General features: G+C 38.5%; 1 protein-coding gene across 1 annotated transcript in view; it reads left to right on the top strand.

Annotated features, from left to right (window-relative positions):
- thsd7ba (thrombospondin, type I, domain containing 7Ba) overlaps positions 1 to 16,391 on the top strand; it is a 176,742-nt gene that overhangs the window by 105,124 nt on the left and 55,227 nt on the right. Inside the window, exons 12-13 of the mRNA XM_042494871.1 lie at positions 412 to 515; positions 10,926 to 11,117. Of these exons, the coding sequence (XP_042350805.1) occupies positions 412 to 515; positions 10,926 to 11,117 (296 nt within the window). The remainder of the gene's footprint in view (positions 1 to 411; positions 516 to 10,925; positions 11,118 to 16,391) is intronic.

Raw genomic sequence — 16,391 nt, 5'->3', positions numbered from 1 at the left:
TTCAGACAGGAAGCAAATAGCGGGCTCCCAGATGAAAGTTCAGGGTTGTTTTTTTTTACAGTGCGCATCACAGCAGGCAGCCCTGCAGAGGCGTCACAGCAACAACGCTGCCAGTGTCAACATCCCCAGCATGCAACATGCTGCAGTTAGGCGAGGTTGCCGTCACACCCTGCTTACGCGTGCAGTGTGCTCCAGGCATCTGAAATCGCAGATAAAGTTGCGCTATCTGACAACTTTGGAATGAGAATGGGCTGATCACACTCAGTGAGAAAATTATTGCCTGACAGTTGTGATAGTTTTGCTGGATAGAGAGGATATAATTTCAAACTACTGTCAAATAAAGTTAAGAGTGAAAATGAACCTGCAATAATACACTGCCATCCCAAAATCTGTCTCTGTGTTTTCATGTAGCTGGAGGGCACACAAGTGGCACAGCTGTAGTTTGGTTCCAGATTCTGTTCGACGTGGATTATCTGGACCAGAGGAAGCCTGTGGAAACGGTTTAGAAACACGAGGCAAGTGTTTTCTTTCTTCCCTGACCTGTTTCATTCTCCACACTTGTCAGCCGCTGCTGTATCACCATTTAAGGCATGCTCCTCCATCTCTTACTATCCTTATTTAATGAGACCTAATAGCCCTCTCAGATCTGCTCCTTTAACAAGCAAGTGATGGAAACATAAAAGACGGAGGCAATTTGTCCAGAGAGTGTAACGAGATGAACCTTTCTCTCTGTTGTCTTGATGATCTCATCACAGCACTGGTTGGTATCTTATTAATGAATGCAGCAAGTCAGATGGTCACAAGCATCTTACCAGCAGATCAAAAAAAAAAAAGAACAGTCAGCCTTGTTACACACAGTACACACAGACATGTGTGGATGGACTCACACAATAAAGTTTGTAAACTTGTTTGGCTCATACAACAATGCCCTTCCAATAGAGGCTTTTGATTAAATGAATAAGTGCTTCATGGTTTGTGTCATAAAGTCTGACTTCAAGAGAGTTTTGTGATTTATAGTCCACAAATTAATGGTGAAAAAAACCCTCTTAGAGAACAAGCCATTAATAATGTAACACACAAAGAACAAAGCTATAAACAGAAATAATTCCTAATTCACAGAAATAAACCTCCTCACTTGTGACTTGTAAACAGTTTTCAGTGAACCTTTGTTCCCCTGAATAAATACAAATATGTAGACATTTTTGTTTTTAGCAAATGTTCTAATTTCTACAAATGAAGGCACCCACTGTAGAATCTTCCATTACCATGTTTTCCTATTTTTGTGCATTTTTGCAGCACTTTTCTTAGCTGAATGTGGGTTGTTGGGATCCACAGTCATATTCAGTCACAATATCAGACTATAAATGTTACATTAATCAATGCTTTGTATACAGCAAAAATACAAACAGCAGGGTTACAATATTTTAATAAAAATGTTGATATTATAGATGAGCAAGTACACCATGATATGTATCTGTACTTGTGTCTTGTGTCTATCTAAATTATGAGTATCGGTATCTCAGAACTGATCTGAAGCAGAGGTGGATATAGTTTAAAGTAGCTGAGGCTTAGCCAGGAGTTTTTTTGTTTAGCCTCAATTTGAAATGGTCTGATCAGAAGTTGCTACGTTTATAATTTATAAAACTATTAACAGAAGAACTATCTCAGGATGAGCTGCAGATCATTTTTGATCACAAGAGTTAGAGACTGAACACAGTTACCCAAATGATTTTACTGCATCACAAGTACAGATATCAACACATTTTACTCGGATGATACTCGTAAAAGATAGCGTAGTTTCCATAGGTACCATTATCCATAACAGATACGTGTTTCTGATGAGCACTAAGCTCAACCCTACTTGATTGGCTCATATGTTACAGTTTGTTCTCTCGAAATGTAGTATTTTTTAATCAGCACCTGTACTGAATATTGTTTCTAAATGAGGGCTATCAAACAATTCTTTTTTTTTATTTTTTATTGCAATTAATCACAGATTTCAATTGTTAATTATGATTAATTGCATTTTTTAATCAAATGTTTTCATTTCCATTAGTTTGCATTTTAAAACAGTTATGAAGTCCATACCGACAAGGTAAAGCAATTCTCACTAGATTGTTTTGATTAGGAACCAAATTGCAGCAAAAAATTGCATGGGACTCATTAAATGGGCATATCTGTAATGGGGGACTCAGTGGTACACATACCTATTTTCATTCAGATGTCTTGTGGTCAGAGGTTAAGGGACCCCTGTGAAATGATCATGCCGGTTTTTCATTCCTCAAATTTTGCCTACATTTGGAGCATTATTCAGCCTCTTACTGACAAGCTAGCATGACATGGTCTGCTGGTTTCATGTGATACCTAGTATCATCACTTGAGCTTTAAAGCCCAGCCTGCTAGAGCCTCTTAAAGACGGGAATGACGACCGGCGATTAAAAGGGATTAAATGAAAAGCGTTATGTATCGCATCATGATTAACACATTACTGCTCACATCGCCATACTGAATATATATACACATCCAGTTACATTGCTGATTCTCTTGCTCTGTCACTTGGTCGCTCCACAAAAAAATTTAAATACAGTTTTTGCTCTCAGGATGCTGAAATTTGGCGTGGAGGTCCATGGACGTGTATAAGTGTTTTCTGTGTGAACATGTGTGTTTATGCTCATGCCAGCTGGCTTAAAGGGGTCCTGGTGATGGGAGTTTTCTGTCGCAAAAATGTGTATGTGTATCATACCATCCAAATAGATTCACAGAATTACGTGAGATGTTTTTGAAAAAATCTGGTCATGAGCCAAAGGACAGCTCAATAACTGTTAATGCCAAACAGCTAAAAGTGGCAATGCGTGTATGCATGCAGACATGTGGTCGCAGCTATTGCGAATTCCTGCGTGTTTAATTATAATTTGTTATTTTTGAGGTAATTTTTTTTCTTTTCTTTTTTTTTAAAATCCTGCTAAATACAAAATGATGTTTATTTTTCTTGTGCTGCTGACATTTTAACTCTGGAACAGTTTTTTGTCAGTAAAACTGTGAGTGGGCTCATGCCTCTCCACACTGCTGTGTGACATGATTCCTACTTAATTAAAATTACTATTTTCCCATTAGTGGGATATTTTCCTTTGTAGTTAGACAATCCATTTTGATGTGTTGCCTCCATACTGCACAATTGACTGTATCATGATATAATCATAACTGTTGGCAGCATATCATTATCATCAAGTATCATATCCATGTGATTACCACCCCTAATTGATTGTGCTCTGTGAATGTGTTGTGTGTTTTCTGGACAGAGCCGACTCCTGTTTACTGTCTGTCACTGCATTTCTTTGAGTGGAGTTGTGAAAAAGACAGCCACTGGCCCTGAATCGTTAAAGAACTGGAGTGTTAATTGGATCATTTCAGACTCGTTTAGAGGAGAGCAAATGTCCCAATAAATCCCAGAAACTGGCTGTTCTATCTAATTTACTGATGTGATTCAAGTGAAGTTTTCAGTGGCTTACAGTGCTGCCTTGAGAACTTTCTAGAATTTCTGCTCTCACCGTTGCTCACTTTTACTTGGCAGCATAATTATGACTGACATTTCTCAAGTGAGTTTCTATGACTTTTTGGCGAGGATGAGAAAAGTGTCTGTGGTGTTCCCAGGTTAAGAGCAAGCCTCATTGACCTTTAGAGCACCTATTTGAATATGATTAGAAAATGACTAAGTTAAATACCTGTGACATTTCACAAACTGAAGCATGGGTTTGGAATTTGCAGTCTGTAGATATACTGGATTTAAATATGAATTTGAAGCAACAAAGAGTGTATCCAAGATTTACTTTTCCACAGTGGATGACTGAATCATTTCAATGAAAAGGACATATAAATGTCACAATAGGGCATAATTAGGACACAATAATTGGGAATAGGACCATATTAGGGGCATAGGACCACTGGATAAGGGCATATCAAAGATTTAATGGCAACAAGTTATAGCAGGGGCTTCTCAATTATGTTATTCAAGGACCTTTAAAGATTCTGCATTGCCCTGAGAGAGCTCTTATTATGCTATCAGCAACCCACACTCAGAGTATAGTGCAATCTGATTTAGATATTATAGACGCGTCTTTATGTCCTTTTATTGTGTTCATGTACTTACTGTTACAGTTTCAATGTTTTCAGCATACATTTAATTCCAGTTACACATTTTGCTTTATTCATTTTCTATTTTCCCTTTTGGAACACCTCTTGCTTTTCTGCTTTGCTGGTTGAAATTCAGATTTCCTTAACTTGAATTTTAGTAACACTCATAATATTCAACACTGGGGTTTTTTTTCCATGCACTCCATATTCACTGTAGTTTGAGAATTTCCATCCTGTGGGATGATGGTATCTACTTCAAATATATCTTTCTTCGTTGAGAAGCTGAATATGAACAAGCAAGTTGTGCAGCATTATAGTCTTGTCAGACATTCATCCTGTTCCACTGCAAAATATAGGTCACCTTCTCCTCTGCATTTTTTTCAGTATCATCTGGTGGTGACTAATGACTGAGTCTTTTAAATCTAAAATTACACGTTATATCTAATATTGTTAAAGCCATATATGAATAAATGAAATAGGCATGAATCATGCTATATTTACAGGTATCATAAAACAGCTGGATTTTCAATTATAAATTATTACTTAATAATAATATACGTATTAATAAAACATGTATTATATCATAATTTGGAACCAATTTCTCATTCTGGTAATTCTGTGTGTGTTGTCATCAGGTTAGGTGCAGGTTAGATTGATTTTCCAAATGTCAACTCTGAATGTCCCATAGATGTGAATGTAAGCTTGAGTCTTCGCCTGTCTCCATCAGTCAGCCCTGTAATTGACTGTTCAGGGTTTACCCTGCCTTAATTATCAGCTGTGATCAGCTCTGCCTCCTTAAAACCTCTAAAGGATACGCAGGTATAGAAAAAAAATTAATGGCGAAATCAACAAATTTGTGAATGACTGCAGGATTTCTGATTATATGAATAAAACATTTCCAGATGATTCAGTTGTGAATAACTGACACACTATAACATATGAAAATGATACTATACTTTGATCCTTATGATCTTCATCCTACCCCAAAGTTTTTCATGGCAACCCAACACGTTCTCACTTCCAACACGTCAAATATGGCAGCTTGTTTAGTGACTCTATGCTTCAAACTATGAAGCTCTACTTACATGATTAGCATCAGTTTTGGATGCTCAGAGACATCAATTTCTGCATGCATCATGCAATAGTGTCTTTTTAAAATAAAGATCAGTGTTCACAGAAAACATAGGTTTCATCACCACAACTACTTTAGGTTTAGGTTGGGCTACGGTCCTGTGTTTCTCTGTGTACATTGTATCACTTTTAATGATATATCATTTCCATGGGTGTGTTTACATAAAAGCAAATTAAAAGTTCACACACAGACGCTAAAAGGTGTCTTGTATGTCGGAGTCAGACGCCAATGGCTGCTGACCAAGCTGCCATATTGACGCCCTGGGAATAAGAACGGGCTGGAAAAAACGTGATAAAAACTTAATCCTACCTATAAGCACTTTGCTGTTTCGTTGCTGGGTAATTATTTCAGTCTGTCTTCTGGCTACAGTGAAAGTGTTTGCTGTCTGATTGCTAAAACATTTGCTGTGACTCTGTGTGTCACAGCTCAGACAGGCTGATTTCAGAAGGCACTCAAGACCTAGTTTCCAGAGATTTCCCCATGACCCTCAGTGGATCATGCACTTTGTATCATGTGCATTGCACTGAACTTTTGGCTGACCACATTGTTTCACATATATTGTTAATTACATGTATATCCAGTAGTTTTTGTTTTTTCTTACCTCATAAGTGACATTCTGGCTGAACTAAGACTGAGAAGCCTAACTGAGAAGCCCACAGCCACTGTAGAAACCTCTTTGATGTTCCTAAGGTGAGCATCACCTTGTTTGCCGGGTTGGCTTTCCTGGGAGAATTACTGTACTGAAATTTCGGTTGGAAATTGGAAGTGTCAGCAGAAATACTGTACAGCCCGGGGGTACTGGTAATAGTTAGTCATGATGAAACATCCAAATAGCAGATACTTAACAGTTCAATTAGGAACCAGGGATTTTCAGCCCAGCTCGAGTAACTGCTTCTTTCCATCTCAGTTTTCTGGCCTCATGTTGGATGCAAGGCTACATGTTGAATGAATGCAAATATCTGACCCAGTTGGGTGAGGGTTGTGGTACATGTACTAACCTGACATGTCGAAGGTCATGGATAAGAAGCATCACTAAAAGGATGTCGGGTGGTTCAGTGGATAAAGCAGGCGCCCCATGAATGAAGGCAATGTCCTTGCCGCAGTGGCTGTGGGTTTGATTCCAGATCACGGCCCTTTGGTGCATGTCATCCCCTCTATCTCCCCCTTTCACGCTATCCATCTTCTGTCCTGTCTAATAAAGGCAAAAATGCCAAAAAAAAATCTTTAAAAAAAGAAAAACATCACTAAATACGTATATTTAAGTAGATGAATCCTAACCTCCCCCAAAGGAAATTTAGGGCTAAATAGAACAGGCACCACTGTATGAAGTAGTAGCTGAAAACTTAGAGTGAGCCTGAGCCAATGGATTTCACACTAACTACAACACACTGCGTCTAAATCCAGCCAACTTGTGGCTCATAACCAGCTGGAAGTGTTGTATCCTTCCCCGAGTAGAACTGGAACTGTTTTGAGAAATTGTTCAATAGAAAATGAGTCACGTTGATCATCTTTTGCTGCAGGAAAAACATGACTTAATAGCCATGATGAATCAAATCCACATTACTCTTCAAGAACATTAAACAAGCAGTGCGACTGCATTAACATAAAGATTCTATTTGATGGGACGGATTTTTAAGTTGGTGAAAAACCAAGCAATAAAAGCGATGACAGAAAATGCAACATAAGTCCAATTGATATTGACTGAAAGGAAACTAGATTAAATCATTTTTTTTGCTGAAATAATTATGCTAAAAATGGATGGCTCCTCGTTCTAATTCAAAATATCAGTGCTCGCAGTGCTGCGCTTTGCTAAGAAAAGACACTGGGGATGACAGAATGGGGTTGTGATGGGTGGAGTAGGTTAAGTAAAAAAGAACATCACTCAAGGTAAATGGACAGAATTAAATGCCAACACGGAGGTTTAATTATTCCCACAGCGGTGCTAATTGGACTAATACTGTAGTAGCTGTAAGTGATTAGTGTTGTTTTCCTAACAGGTGTGTGAAAAAGAAATACGATTCACCTTTGAAGAGTCATCATATCCACACTCTTTAACCTAAACACATACATTGCAAAATAAAAGTTGTTTTTTTTCTTAATCACTGGGATGTGAATGTGATTGTGAATGTTACATAAATGCACTTTAACAATAGCTCTCCCTTGCAGTGCCTTTGTAGAGGCCTCGTATGTAAATGACCATCCCACACATCCTCAGTAGACATGTAGAAATCCAACAGTTTTTGTCAGAGGGCAAAATTTAAAAGTCAAATAGAAATCGATAAAATGGATTAAAGGCATGTTTGTATATATGTGAATCCTCAAAGACATTGGGGGGGGGGTCTTTCACTGGTGACATTGCTTCACTTAAATCCCCGCTTTTCTATGAAAAAGGAAAAATATTGTAATGTCCTGTGCACTAGCTGCTCTATATTTTTTTTATCTCTAAGGAAGCTACAGTCCAATCAGCTGCTCCAGTCTAATCAGTTGCACCGAACAAAGCTACTAAAATCCCTCCCTCTCTCTCCTCAGCATGCACACTGTGCAGCAGCAGGATCATCCACACACCTACTCATATTCTTTGTTTTCCTTCTTATTTAATTTATTCAATTAACTCGCATTAGGTTTATCACTATTTTTTGATGTTCCTCATTTATGTTGCTTCCCTCTAAGCCAGGGCTGAGCCACTGTTCTGACACTCACTGAGTGACTAACCCCACATATATTCATGCCAAGTACCACGCAGACTGAAATATCAGTGTTGGAAATTAGGGGAATTATTCCTTTCAGACATTCTAAGTCTGCTGATTATTGTCATTCAAATGTCTTTGTCTTGGGAGTGTTTGAATTATGTGTGCCACTTGATTAAAATTATTACTGTCACTGTTCATATCCTGCACACACATGTGGCATATCATGTGAGAAAACCACAGTTTAGGAACATTAAAGCAGCAGCGGTTATGATTTTAAGAGATTTTTGTGGCACACATATCGCAGATTAAAACCAGCTGAGCCCTCTGCAGGTTAGAATTCACTGAAAGTTTTTTTTTGGTCAGGAGGTTTTTACTGGAAGGCGAATTATTGACTTCCCCTCCAAAACAAATGGACTCAGTGATTTAAACCTGTAAAAAACACCAAATAAAACAGTTTCACATAAACAAAGTAGGTGTTTATCTCCAGTGTTTGATTTGTCCATTCTGGACTACAGTAGAAACAAGGCAACATGGCGATCTTCATAAGCACCTGCTTCCTATGGAGATAGAAGCATCTTATTCTAAAGTAATGAAAACACAACAATTCCTTTTTGTTTTTCTTCAGGTGATTATACACTAAAGAAACACTATATTCCATTTCAGCCAATATTTCCTCCTGAATCAGGTCTTGACTGTACCTTTACTTTTTATGCCACAGGTTCCCTTTGTAAAATGGATGGTTAGATTTTGAGGGTCTGCATACTGTTGAATGTGCCTGTGATTTTGGTAGAATGTTTTTGCTTTAAGATAGTTTTATTAACGGATCTGTAAGTGACATTCAGAGTGTTTCTGTGATATGGAGTCTGAGCTGGGAGTGTCTGCACATGGTTTTCAACATGGAGGTGGCTGACAACATCAATAGTGCTGACAGAACTAATGATGTTAATGTGGGAGGGAACCAGAGGGTGGCTGTTAATGCTTTCACACCACTGCCGCCATCAGTGGTAACTGCTGTATGAGTGCCGTCCAAAGCGGTGGCAATTAGATAGTCAGCTGGACACACACAAGAACTCACATGCACCCACAGCCCGGACCGTCTACCACAACAAAGAAAAGAGAAGCTCTGATAACAACACACACAGAGGGAGCGTGACCTTATTGTCTGCTCAGGATGCCATTACTCCACTATATTTTTACAGGGCACATAATTGCTTGCTGCTGTATGAACTGTTAGAATGTCGTGTACAGAAACTTAAACCTTTGATAGACATCAGTTTTCTTATGCTGTGTTCAGACACCTTTGAAAGCATTTAAACCTTTTCAAAAACATGGGGAGCTAATCAGCAACTTGAAATGAAAACTGCAAAAACAAAATCGGTCAAATGTGAAGAAAATTTGTATTCTATAAATAATTTTTAAATGGTTTAAATTTGTAATTTTTTAAATTATTTTCTTGCTATTTTTTGGGCCATTTCTTGTTAGGCTGCTCATTTCCTTCTTTCTGTTCTCTTCCTTCTTTCTTTTTTTTTTTTTAAAGGAATCAAGCCAAATTGCTCAGGTTTCAAAGGGTTAAGACATTTGTGTGAACACCTAACCGTATGTTTATTGATGCATTTTTTAACTTAAACTTAATTGCGTAGCTGGGTGTGTTTGTTGATGCAGGATATGGATCAATGCTTACACTTTTTGTTTTGTAATTTGGTAATATATATCTTACTCTCTGTTGAGCATAACCTCCCATTTCATGACTCAGACTCTGGTCTTATTTTGACAAAAAAAAAAAAAATGAATAATGCATTTGCACTGTGTCTTAGTGTTTGTTAATAAACTGTGCTGCTCGGTCTAATGAATGCACCATGAGGCTCAACATGCGAGTTGCAGACACACTTCCATCTCTGAAAGGCGATTTAAGCAGTTTGAAATCAACAAAACATAAAGAGATGAAGCATCTTGCTACAGATTAGGTCGTTCTTGGAGGGATTACATGTTCACTTGTTTTTGTGAGACACAGTAAAGGGTTTTAGATCATTTTTTGGAGGGTTTTTTGAAAAAGAACAAGAACTTTTTTTTCACATTTTCAAGGCAAGCCTTTGCTTTATTATGTAGTTCTGATGTACCTCTCATATTGATCCTGCCTCCTGTTTTCCAATTTACATTAAAGTGTTTTTGTTTTTTTCCCAAACCACAACTAGTTCTTTCTGTTCTGACAAAGAGTGGCCTCACTTCTTTGAGTTTTCATTTTGATGTATAAAAGAATTACCAAAAAGGTGTTCAGGGGTGTTCTCTGAAATTATCAAAAAGCAGCCACATTAGACTGAAAGTCTGCTTCCAGTTAATTGAGTGCTACATCAGGTGTTTAGTAACAGAAATAACCCATCTGGGTGTGCTGTGTGTTCTAAGTAATTATTCTTTGCACACACGGGCACATATTGCAGCTACAGTACTTGCTTTTGATGCCTTTATTCCTCTTTGATCAGATACCGATACCCTGATTAGATAGTGTATACATCATTCTGTCAAAAGTATTTAGCTTTCATGTTAATCCGTTATTATGAAACCTTGTTTTTATTCAATAAATCATAGCTGTCTAAAGAAGTCTGATAGTGTTGTGCTTGAAGGTTGAATTGGCATTTCATTAGATCCCAAACATGAAAGCTGCACAGATATTTTTTTTTTAAGCTATGACTTGCGCAATGACAATGATGTAGCTACCTTTTCTTCTCTAGACCATTTAACCAAACATAAAAGAAATGAATAGACCTGTCCCTCCCTGTTGCAGCTCAATCAAACTGTGCATACAACCTAATGCTTAAATTGGGCTTCTTCTAGCACAAATAAATATATCTGTAGAGAGATTTAAAACAATACCACTGACTGATTGTCAACTGACTGATTGTCTACGATATGATCCATTTCGTGGGCATTGTCTGTATAATTGGAGTGACATTTGTGCCTTCTCCTCTGTGTTTCAGGAGTCAGTTGTGTCAGGGAAAGCGGTGAGCCGGCCAATATGACAGAGTGCCTGCGCTGGGCTGGCCCCTTGCCCCCTCAGATCAGAGAGTGCCGAGTGGCTTGCAAGGATGACTGCACTCTGACTGCTTGGTCCAAGTTCTCTGAATGCGCTGGATGTGGCAGCTCCCGAAGTCGCAAGCGTTCGCTAACAGGTAAACGCTGATTTTCTACTCAGACTGTGAGACCCAGTTACACCAGCACCGTGCACAGACATTGTGGGGGGCAGGTGCTAACAAATGCACATTAGAGGTACATTCAAAAATACATTTTTCACTTTACATATTTATTTATACCAACAACCCTACACTTAGCAGTAGAGGTTTGATTTCACAACAGTGACAAACAATGCCGAGGCTGAGGGCAAACACTGTTGTTACCTCACTGGTTGTCACCAATGAAGGTAGGTCAGGGAGACGTAGATGCTGCTCTGCCTGGCGCTGCATTTGCATGCATCTACTGTCGTGGCTGTGACAGTAGAAGTCGAAGGGGCAGGGGATTGTATGGTCTCACAGAATGATAACTGAAATGCAGTTATTTTAGTATTACAATAAACTTTTAATAGATGCCATGGACCAAATTTTTAAAAACTAGAATACAGGCCTGTCTTGATATCTACTTCTGGAGGAAATTATTTATTTTATGACTACTTTTTTGCCACTGATATAATGATATAATAGCATAATAATGCTAATACACCTTTCAGATAGAGAGAGAGAGAGGTGCTGTAAAAAAAAAAAATGGACGCTTTGTGCTGTAAAAACATTTATGCACTTATACGCTGTTAAAAGAAAACACAAAAGAACAATGGACTATATTGTACGACATGACCTTGATAATTCTTGCTGACCTTGTTCAGTCGCTGAGAAAATGATTGTGACATTCCTACTAAAATATAAAATTAGAAAAAGAGATAAAGAAACATCTTGCAAAAAGGGCCCTTTGTCAAATAAGAGGCCAAAAGGGCAGGTGTCTTAGCATCAAATAGGTCCTATCTGTGGGCACGTTTGGATCTTGTTTGAAGCAACGTCCTCAGCAGTGGAGTGATGTGCACATTGGTTGCTGTTCACCTTGCTCTACATCTCCATCAGCCAGTGTCAATGCTCTACACCAACCTATGAAACACATTTGGAAACATAATTTACGGTCATTCCAAGAGTAACTCAACTACATGCCTTGAACTTCAGGGTTGTTGTCATGGCAGCACATTCTCCGTGTGCTGAAAAGCCCCTGCGCTTTGACATACATACCGCAATCCAGTCAAACCTCCTTTTTTTTCTCCCTCTGGTTGTGTTACTGTAACTTTCTACTGTCCCTGTAGTGTTATGTCAGGTCTAAATTAGGTCTCTCACAGCTTGTAATCCCCTATTTCAGTCCAGATGGCAAAATCTGAATTACATGCTGTGGTTGCAGACCAGGCTGGATACTATTTGTCTTCATGAATATTTGATCCGATGCCGGAGGGGTTGTAGTAAACATACCCCGTCTCCTTCTATAATGCTCTTAGAATCCAACACGTGAAATCAGCCTTAGCTCAGTGGTGGTTTTTTTGGGGGGGAATAGAGTGTGTTCATGTTCAGGGGGTCTTAATGGCCATTATAGCTCAGTATTTCAACACTTTTATATCAACTTTAAAACTTTTCTTTAATTTCTCTGTCAGATGGAGGGCTGGTCATTTGTAGTAAATGTCCCTTGGATTTCCTGTGAAAATGGATAAAAGAAATAAAAGTCCTCCTATCTAAAACTAAAGGCCGCTACAACATTGGCAAATACTGCGAGTGCTATTAACACAACAGCCTCTTTACTAATACATGAAAATAAGGTTGGAAATTGGAGAGATGTCAGTGCTACATAAATTACACAACACGAGGAATATAATTATCTAGTCTGCATAAAACACATTATGACAGGTGTTTCCTGGGTTTTGTATGTATAATTTTTGTCTCGTCATAATTTAACCACCACTCTCATATCATGCCATTTATTACCCACAACATCTGTGTGTTTACAAACAGGACAAATTGACGGTTTGAAAGAAGAAAAATATAAAATGAGCAGCCCCGCTTCAGCCTCTCTCTTTCTCTCTCTCTGCATTGACACACACATACACACACACATACACGCACACACATATCATTTATACTTTACATATTTGATGTTACACCTTTGAGATGTAACTTCTTGACTATGTGTAGAGTTTGGATGTTTTGTCTCTGGGTGTGTTTGAATCGTTTTCCTACTGATGTCCAACAGACTTTATGAGCCACCTGAACTGGACATGAATGAGAGCATATCTGTATCATTTGATTTACACAAGGACAGCATGGGTGGCTCAAGTTTTAGTCACTTTGAAGCAAGCATGTCCACAGGACTGCTGCGGCCTTTCTGCAAGGAATTTGCATGTGTATGCCATGCAGGTTCCTTCCAGATGCTTCGATTGCCTCCCACAGTCTAAAGTCATGCAGATTAGGTGGACTGATTATTCTATATGGCCCATACAGTAGGTGTATCTGTTGCTGTGTATCTGTCTACTGATAGATTTGCAACCTGTCGAGTATACACATCATCGCTGCACCGCTACCACATAGTCTTGCCCAACAGTATGCTTGAATACAAGGCTCACATTATCACTTTCCCTTATTGTCTGGCTAGTAGTGGGCTGGGCTTTTCAGCTCTGTCATACAGTGGTCAGAGATACATGTTGCTTGCTTCCTTTTTGATGAATGTATGCTGCGACAGACCCCTAAACCACCTAATCAAAACTTGTGTACCCCACAATGAGAGGACATGTCCACAAAAACCTTTTTTTTCCAACTGAAAATGCCAAGTGCTCCTCAGAAAGCGCCCACCTGAGAGCGTCTGAGAGCGCTTTGGAGGCGCAGCAGTTTTTTAATCTGAGACGCTTTGGTTGCGTCTGGTTGTTATGATACAGAATATCCGCAGAAGTAAAGATGTCAGCACAATGGTAGAGAATCTGCCCTAGATGAGAGGAAGGCTGAATGCAGGGGTAGAGGAGAAACCTGGAGGCGTGTGTGGTTTTATAATAGGCAGCCCTTTATATATTGCAGTAAATTATTTTTTTCAAAAAAAATCCCCAGCAAAATCCAGGCCCTGTGTCTTGTCGCTTTTGTAGCGTGGCATCAATGTTGTGGTGCTCCCATTGCAAAGCATAAAAAAAAAACAACAAAAAAAAAAACACGGGACCCAGAAAACAAAACATATTGGTGGACATGGCCACTAAGTGAAGTGTATGCTGAATATTCCAACAATAAATTCTCATCCCAACTCGTCAAATATCACCATATTGTCAGTGGACCTTCACGTCTAAATATGACGCACTAGTTACCCTCCTGTATCTGTTTGGACGTTCAGGGATGGCATGTGAGTTTAGGCTTGTTATATGCATTATGTTTTTCCAAAATACACTTGTGTTTTCACAGGAAATGCACAGTGTCTGCTTGTTACATGCATAATCTTTGTCTAAATGAATTTTCAAAGTAGATAAAACCCTTAGATTTTTCTTTGATTTCCTCAGGTGGGGGGCAGGGTCTCCAAGGTGCCTCTGGCCTGTGGCCCCAAGGGTGTCTAGAAACGCCCCTGCTCAATGCAGCCATGCCAATGTCAACTAACAATGCAGTGGTATTTGACAAGTTGGGTTGTTGCCTGCTGTCTGTAAAACTGAAGCACAAACTGAAGGTGCCTCTTTGCTCCAGTGTCTGATGCCAACATTACTGACATAGTGGCAGTATTTGGTGAGCTGGGAGTAAGAATGGGCTGGATGTGCAGGCTTCTGAGCCACAGTAGCAATCATAGCTTTTATAGACTATAATCATCCCTGGCAGAAGATTTGCATCTTTAAAAGAGCTGCAGACAACTTAAAAAAATAAATAAATAAATAAAAATTTGTAACTTATACTGATACGTCCATATACTAATTAAAAGACACCAGGGTAAGAACGATTAAAAGCCTCCTCCTACCTTATATCAGCAAAACACAAAATTAAGATCTCCATCTAAGTAAATACTGTTGGGTCTTGGTATAATAATTATACTGATGTCTTAACATTGAAAGGATAATGATTTGTTGATGTCTAAATGATGCACATTTATGTTCCTGTCAAAATAAAGTACAACTTGACTTGGGTGGAAAAAAAATTATACAAGCTTGAATGCCCCCCCCATTGGCAGTATAAAGTTGAACCTTTTTCTCAAGGAGCATGCTGAGTGTTGTATGGGTATTCAATCATTAAGTTCTGTGAATGATTTCTGGCGCAGATGAGAGAGCAGATTTTTTATGTGTGTGTCTGTGCGAGCTTAACTGCAGATAAATGGTTTAGCTACACTGTCCAGCTTTGTTACTGAGCTAGTCACAATTGCTCAGACTGTTTTCTTTGTCAGACTAAGCTTTTAAGTACCTCATGTGTATCATTTCAGCCTTGCCTTTTATAGAAATACTGTTGCTCTAATGGTGAGTTTTCTATAGGAACTGAATTTATTTTCTTTTATGGCTCAGTTTCATCTCAGCTCTTGTGTATTTTCTGCTTTGTGTGCTTTGGTTCTCCACTTAAAGTGTCCGATAGTATGCAATTTTTGAAATCATTTTCTTTCCTTATATTGATGTGGTTATATTGCATTTTGATTTTATTAGATGTGCCTTATAAATAAAGACTGAGTAATTGATTTACTGAGATCTAATAAACTTCCAAGGGAAGTGAGGAATAAAAATATATAACAACTGAAGGTGTAGCACCAAGCTGGAGTGTAGGGAGAGGATTTTTGTGAGATTTATTATAGACTGATCTCACAGTACATGGATTTTACTATCAGGCATTATGTTACAGTAGAGCTAGGCTACAACAGAATAGAGAGACTTTATGACATGAGTCCTCTTGGACTGTTGACTTGCATTGTGAGATACAGTATAGATATTGTAATTTGTGGAATTAGAAAATATATGTAGCAATATAAAATCTAATAATATTATCAGTTATGCAGTGTTAGCAATATTAACACTGATCATATCTACCTTTAAATGCTCTATTGTCACTGTCAGAACAGTTGTTTCTTTCAGTTTGCCATTTGTTAGCAGCCAACATCTGGCTTTTTATTTGATCTGAAAGGTTATAATCAGGATTCACACCTGGGTAAAATGACTCTGTTGTAGTCATGGGTATTTATTGGCTGTGGCTTTGATTGCCTTTGATCAGCAGTAATGGAAATACAGGACACCAGTGGACGTACTAATTTTAGGTGCTTTGCCAGCACAGTGCAGTAACAGGCCGCCTAAGAATACTGTCCATTTTCTTGAACATCATTCCAGTCAGCACCAAGTTTGAAACAGAGATTTATTGAGTAAGAAATATACAACTGTAGTAACTACTATAACATTTTCAATGGCCTGTTAGTAACCTGTTTTCCAGTTAGTACTC

This window comes from Plectropomus leopardus, chromosome 10, assembly GCF_008729295.1.
Source record: "Plectropomus leopardus isolate mb chromosome 10, YSFRI_Pleo_2.0, whole genome shotgun sequence".
Taxonomy (NCBI): Eukaryota; Metazoa; Chordata; class Actinopteri; order Perciformes; family Serranidae; genus Plectropomus; species Plectropomus leopardus.
Note: the sequence above shows the minus strand (reverse complement) of the source record. Positions and strands in the feature narration are given on the sequence as shown.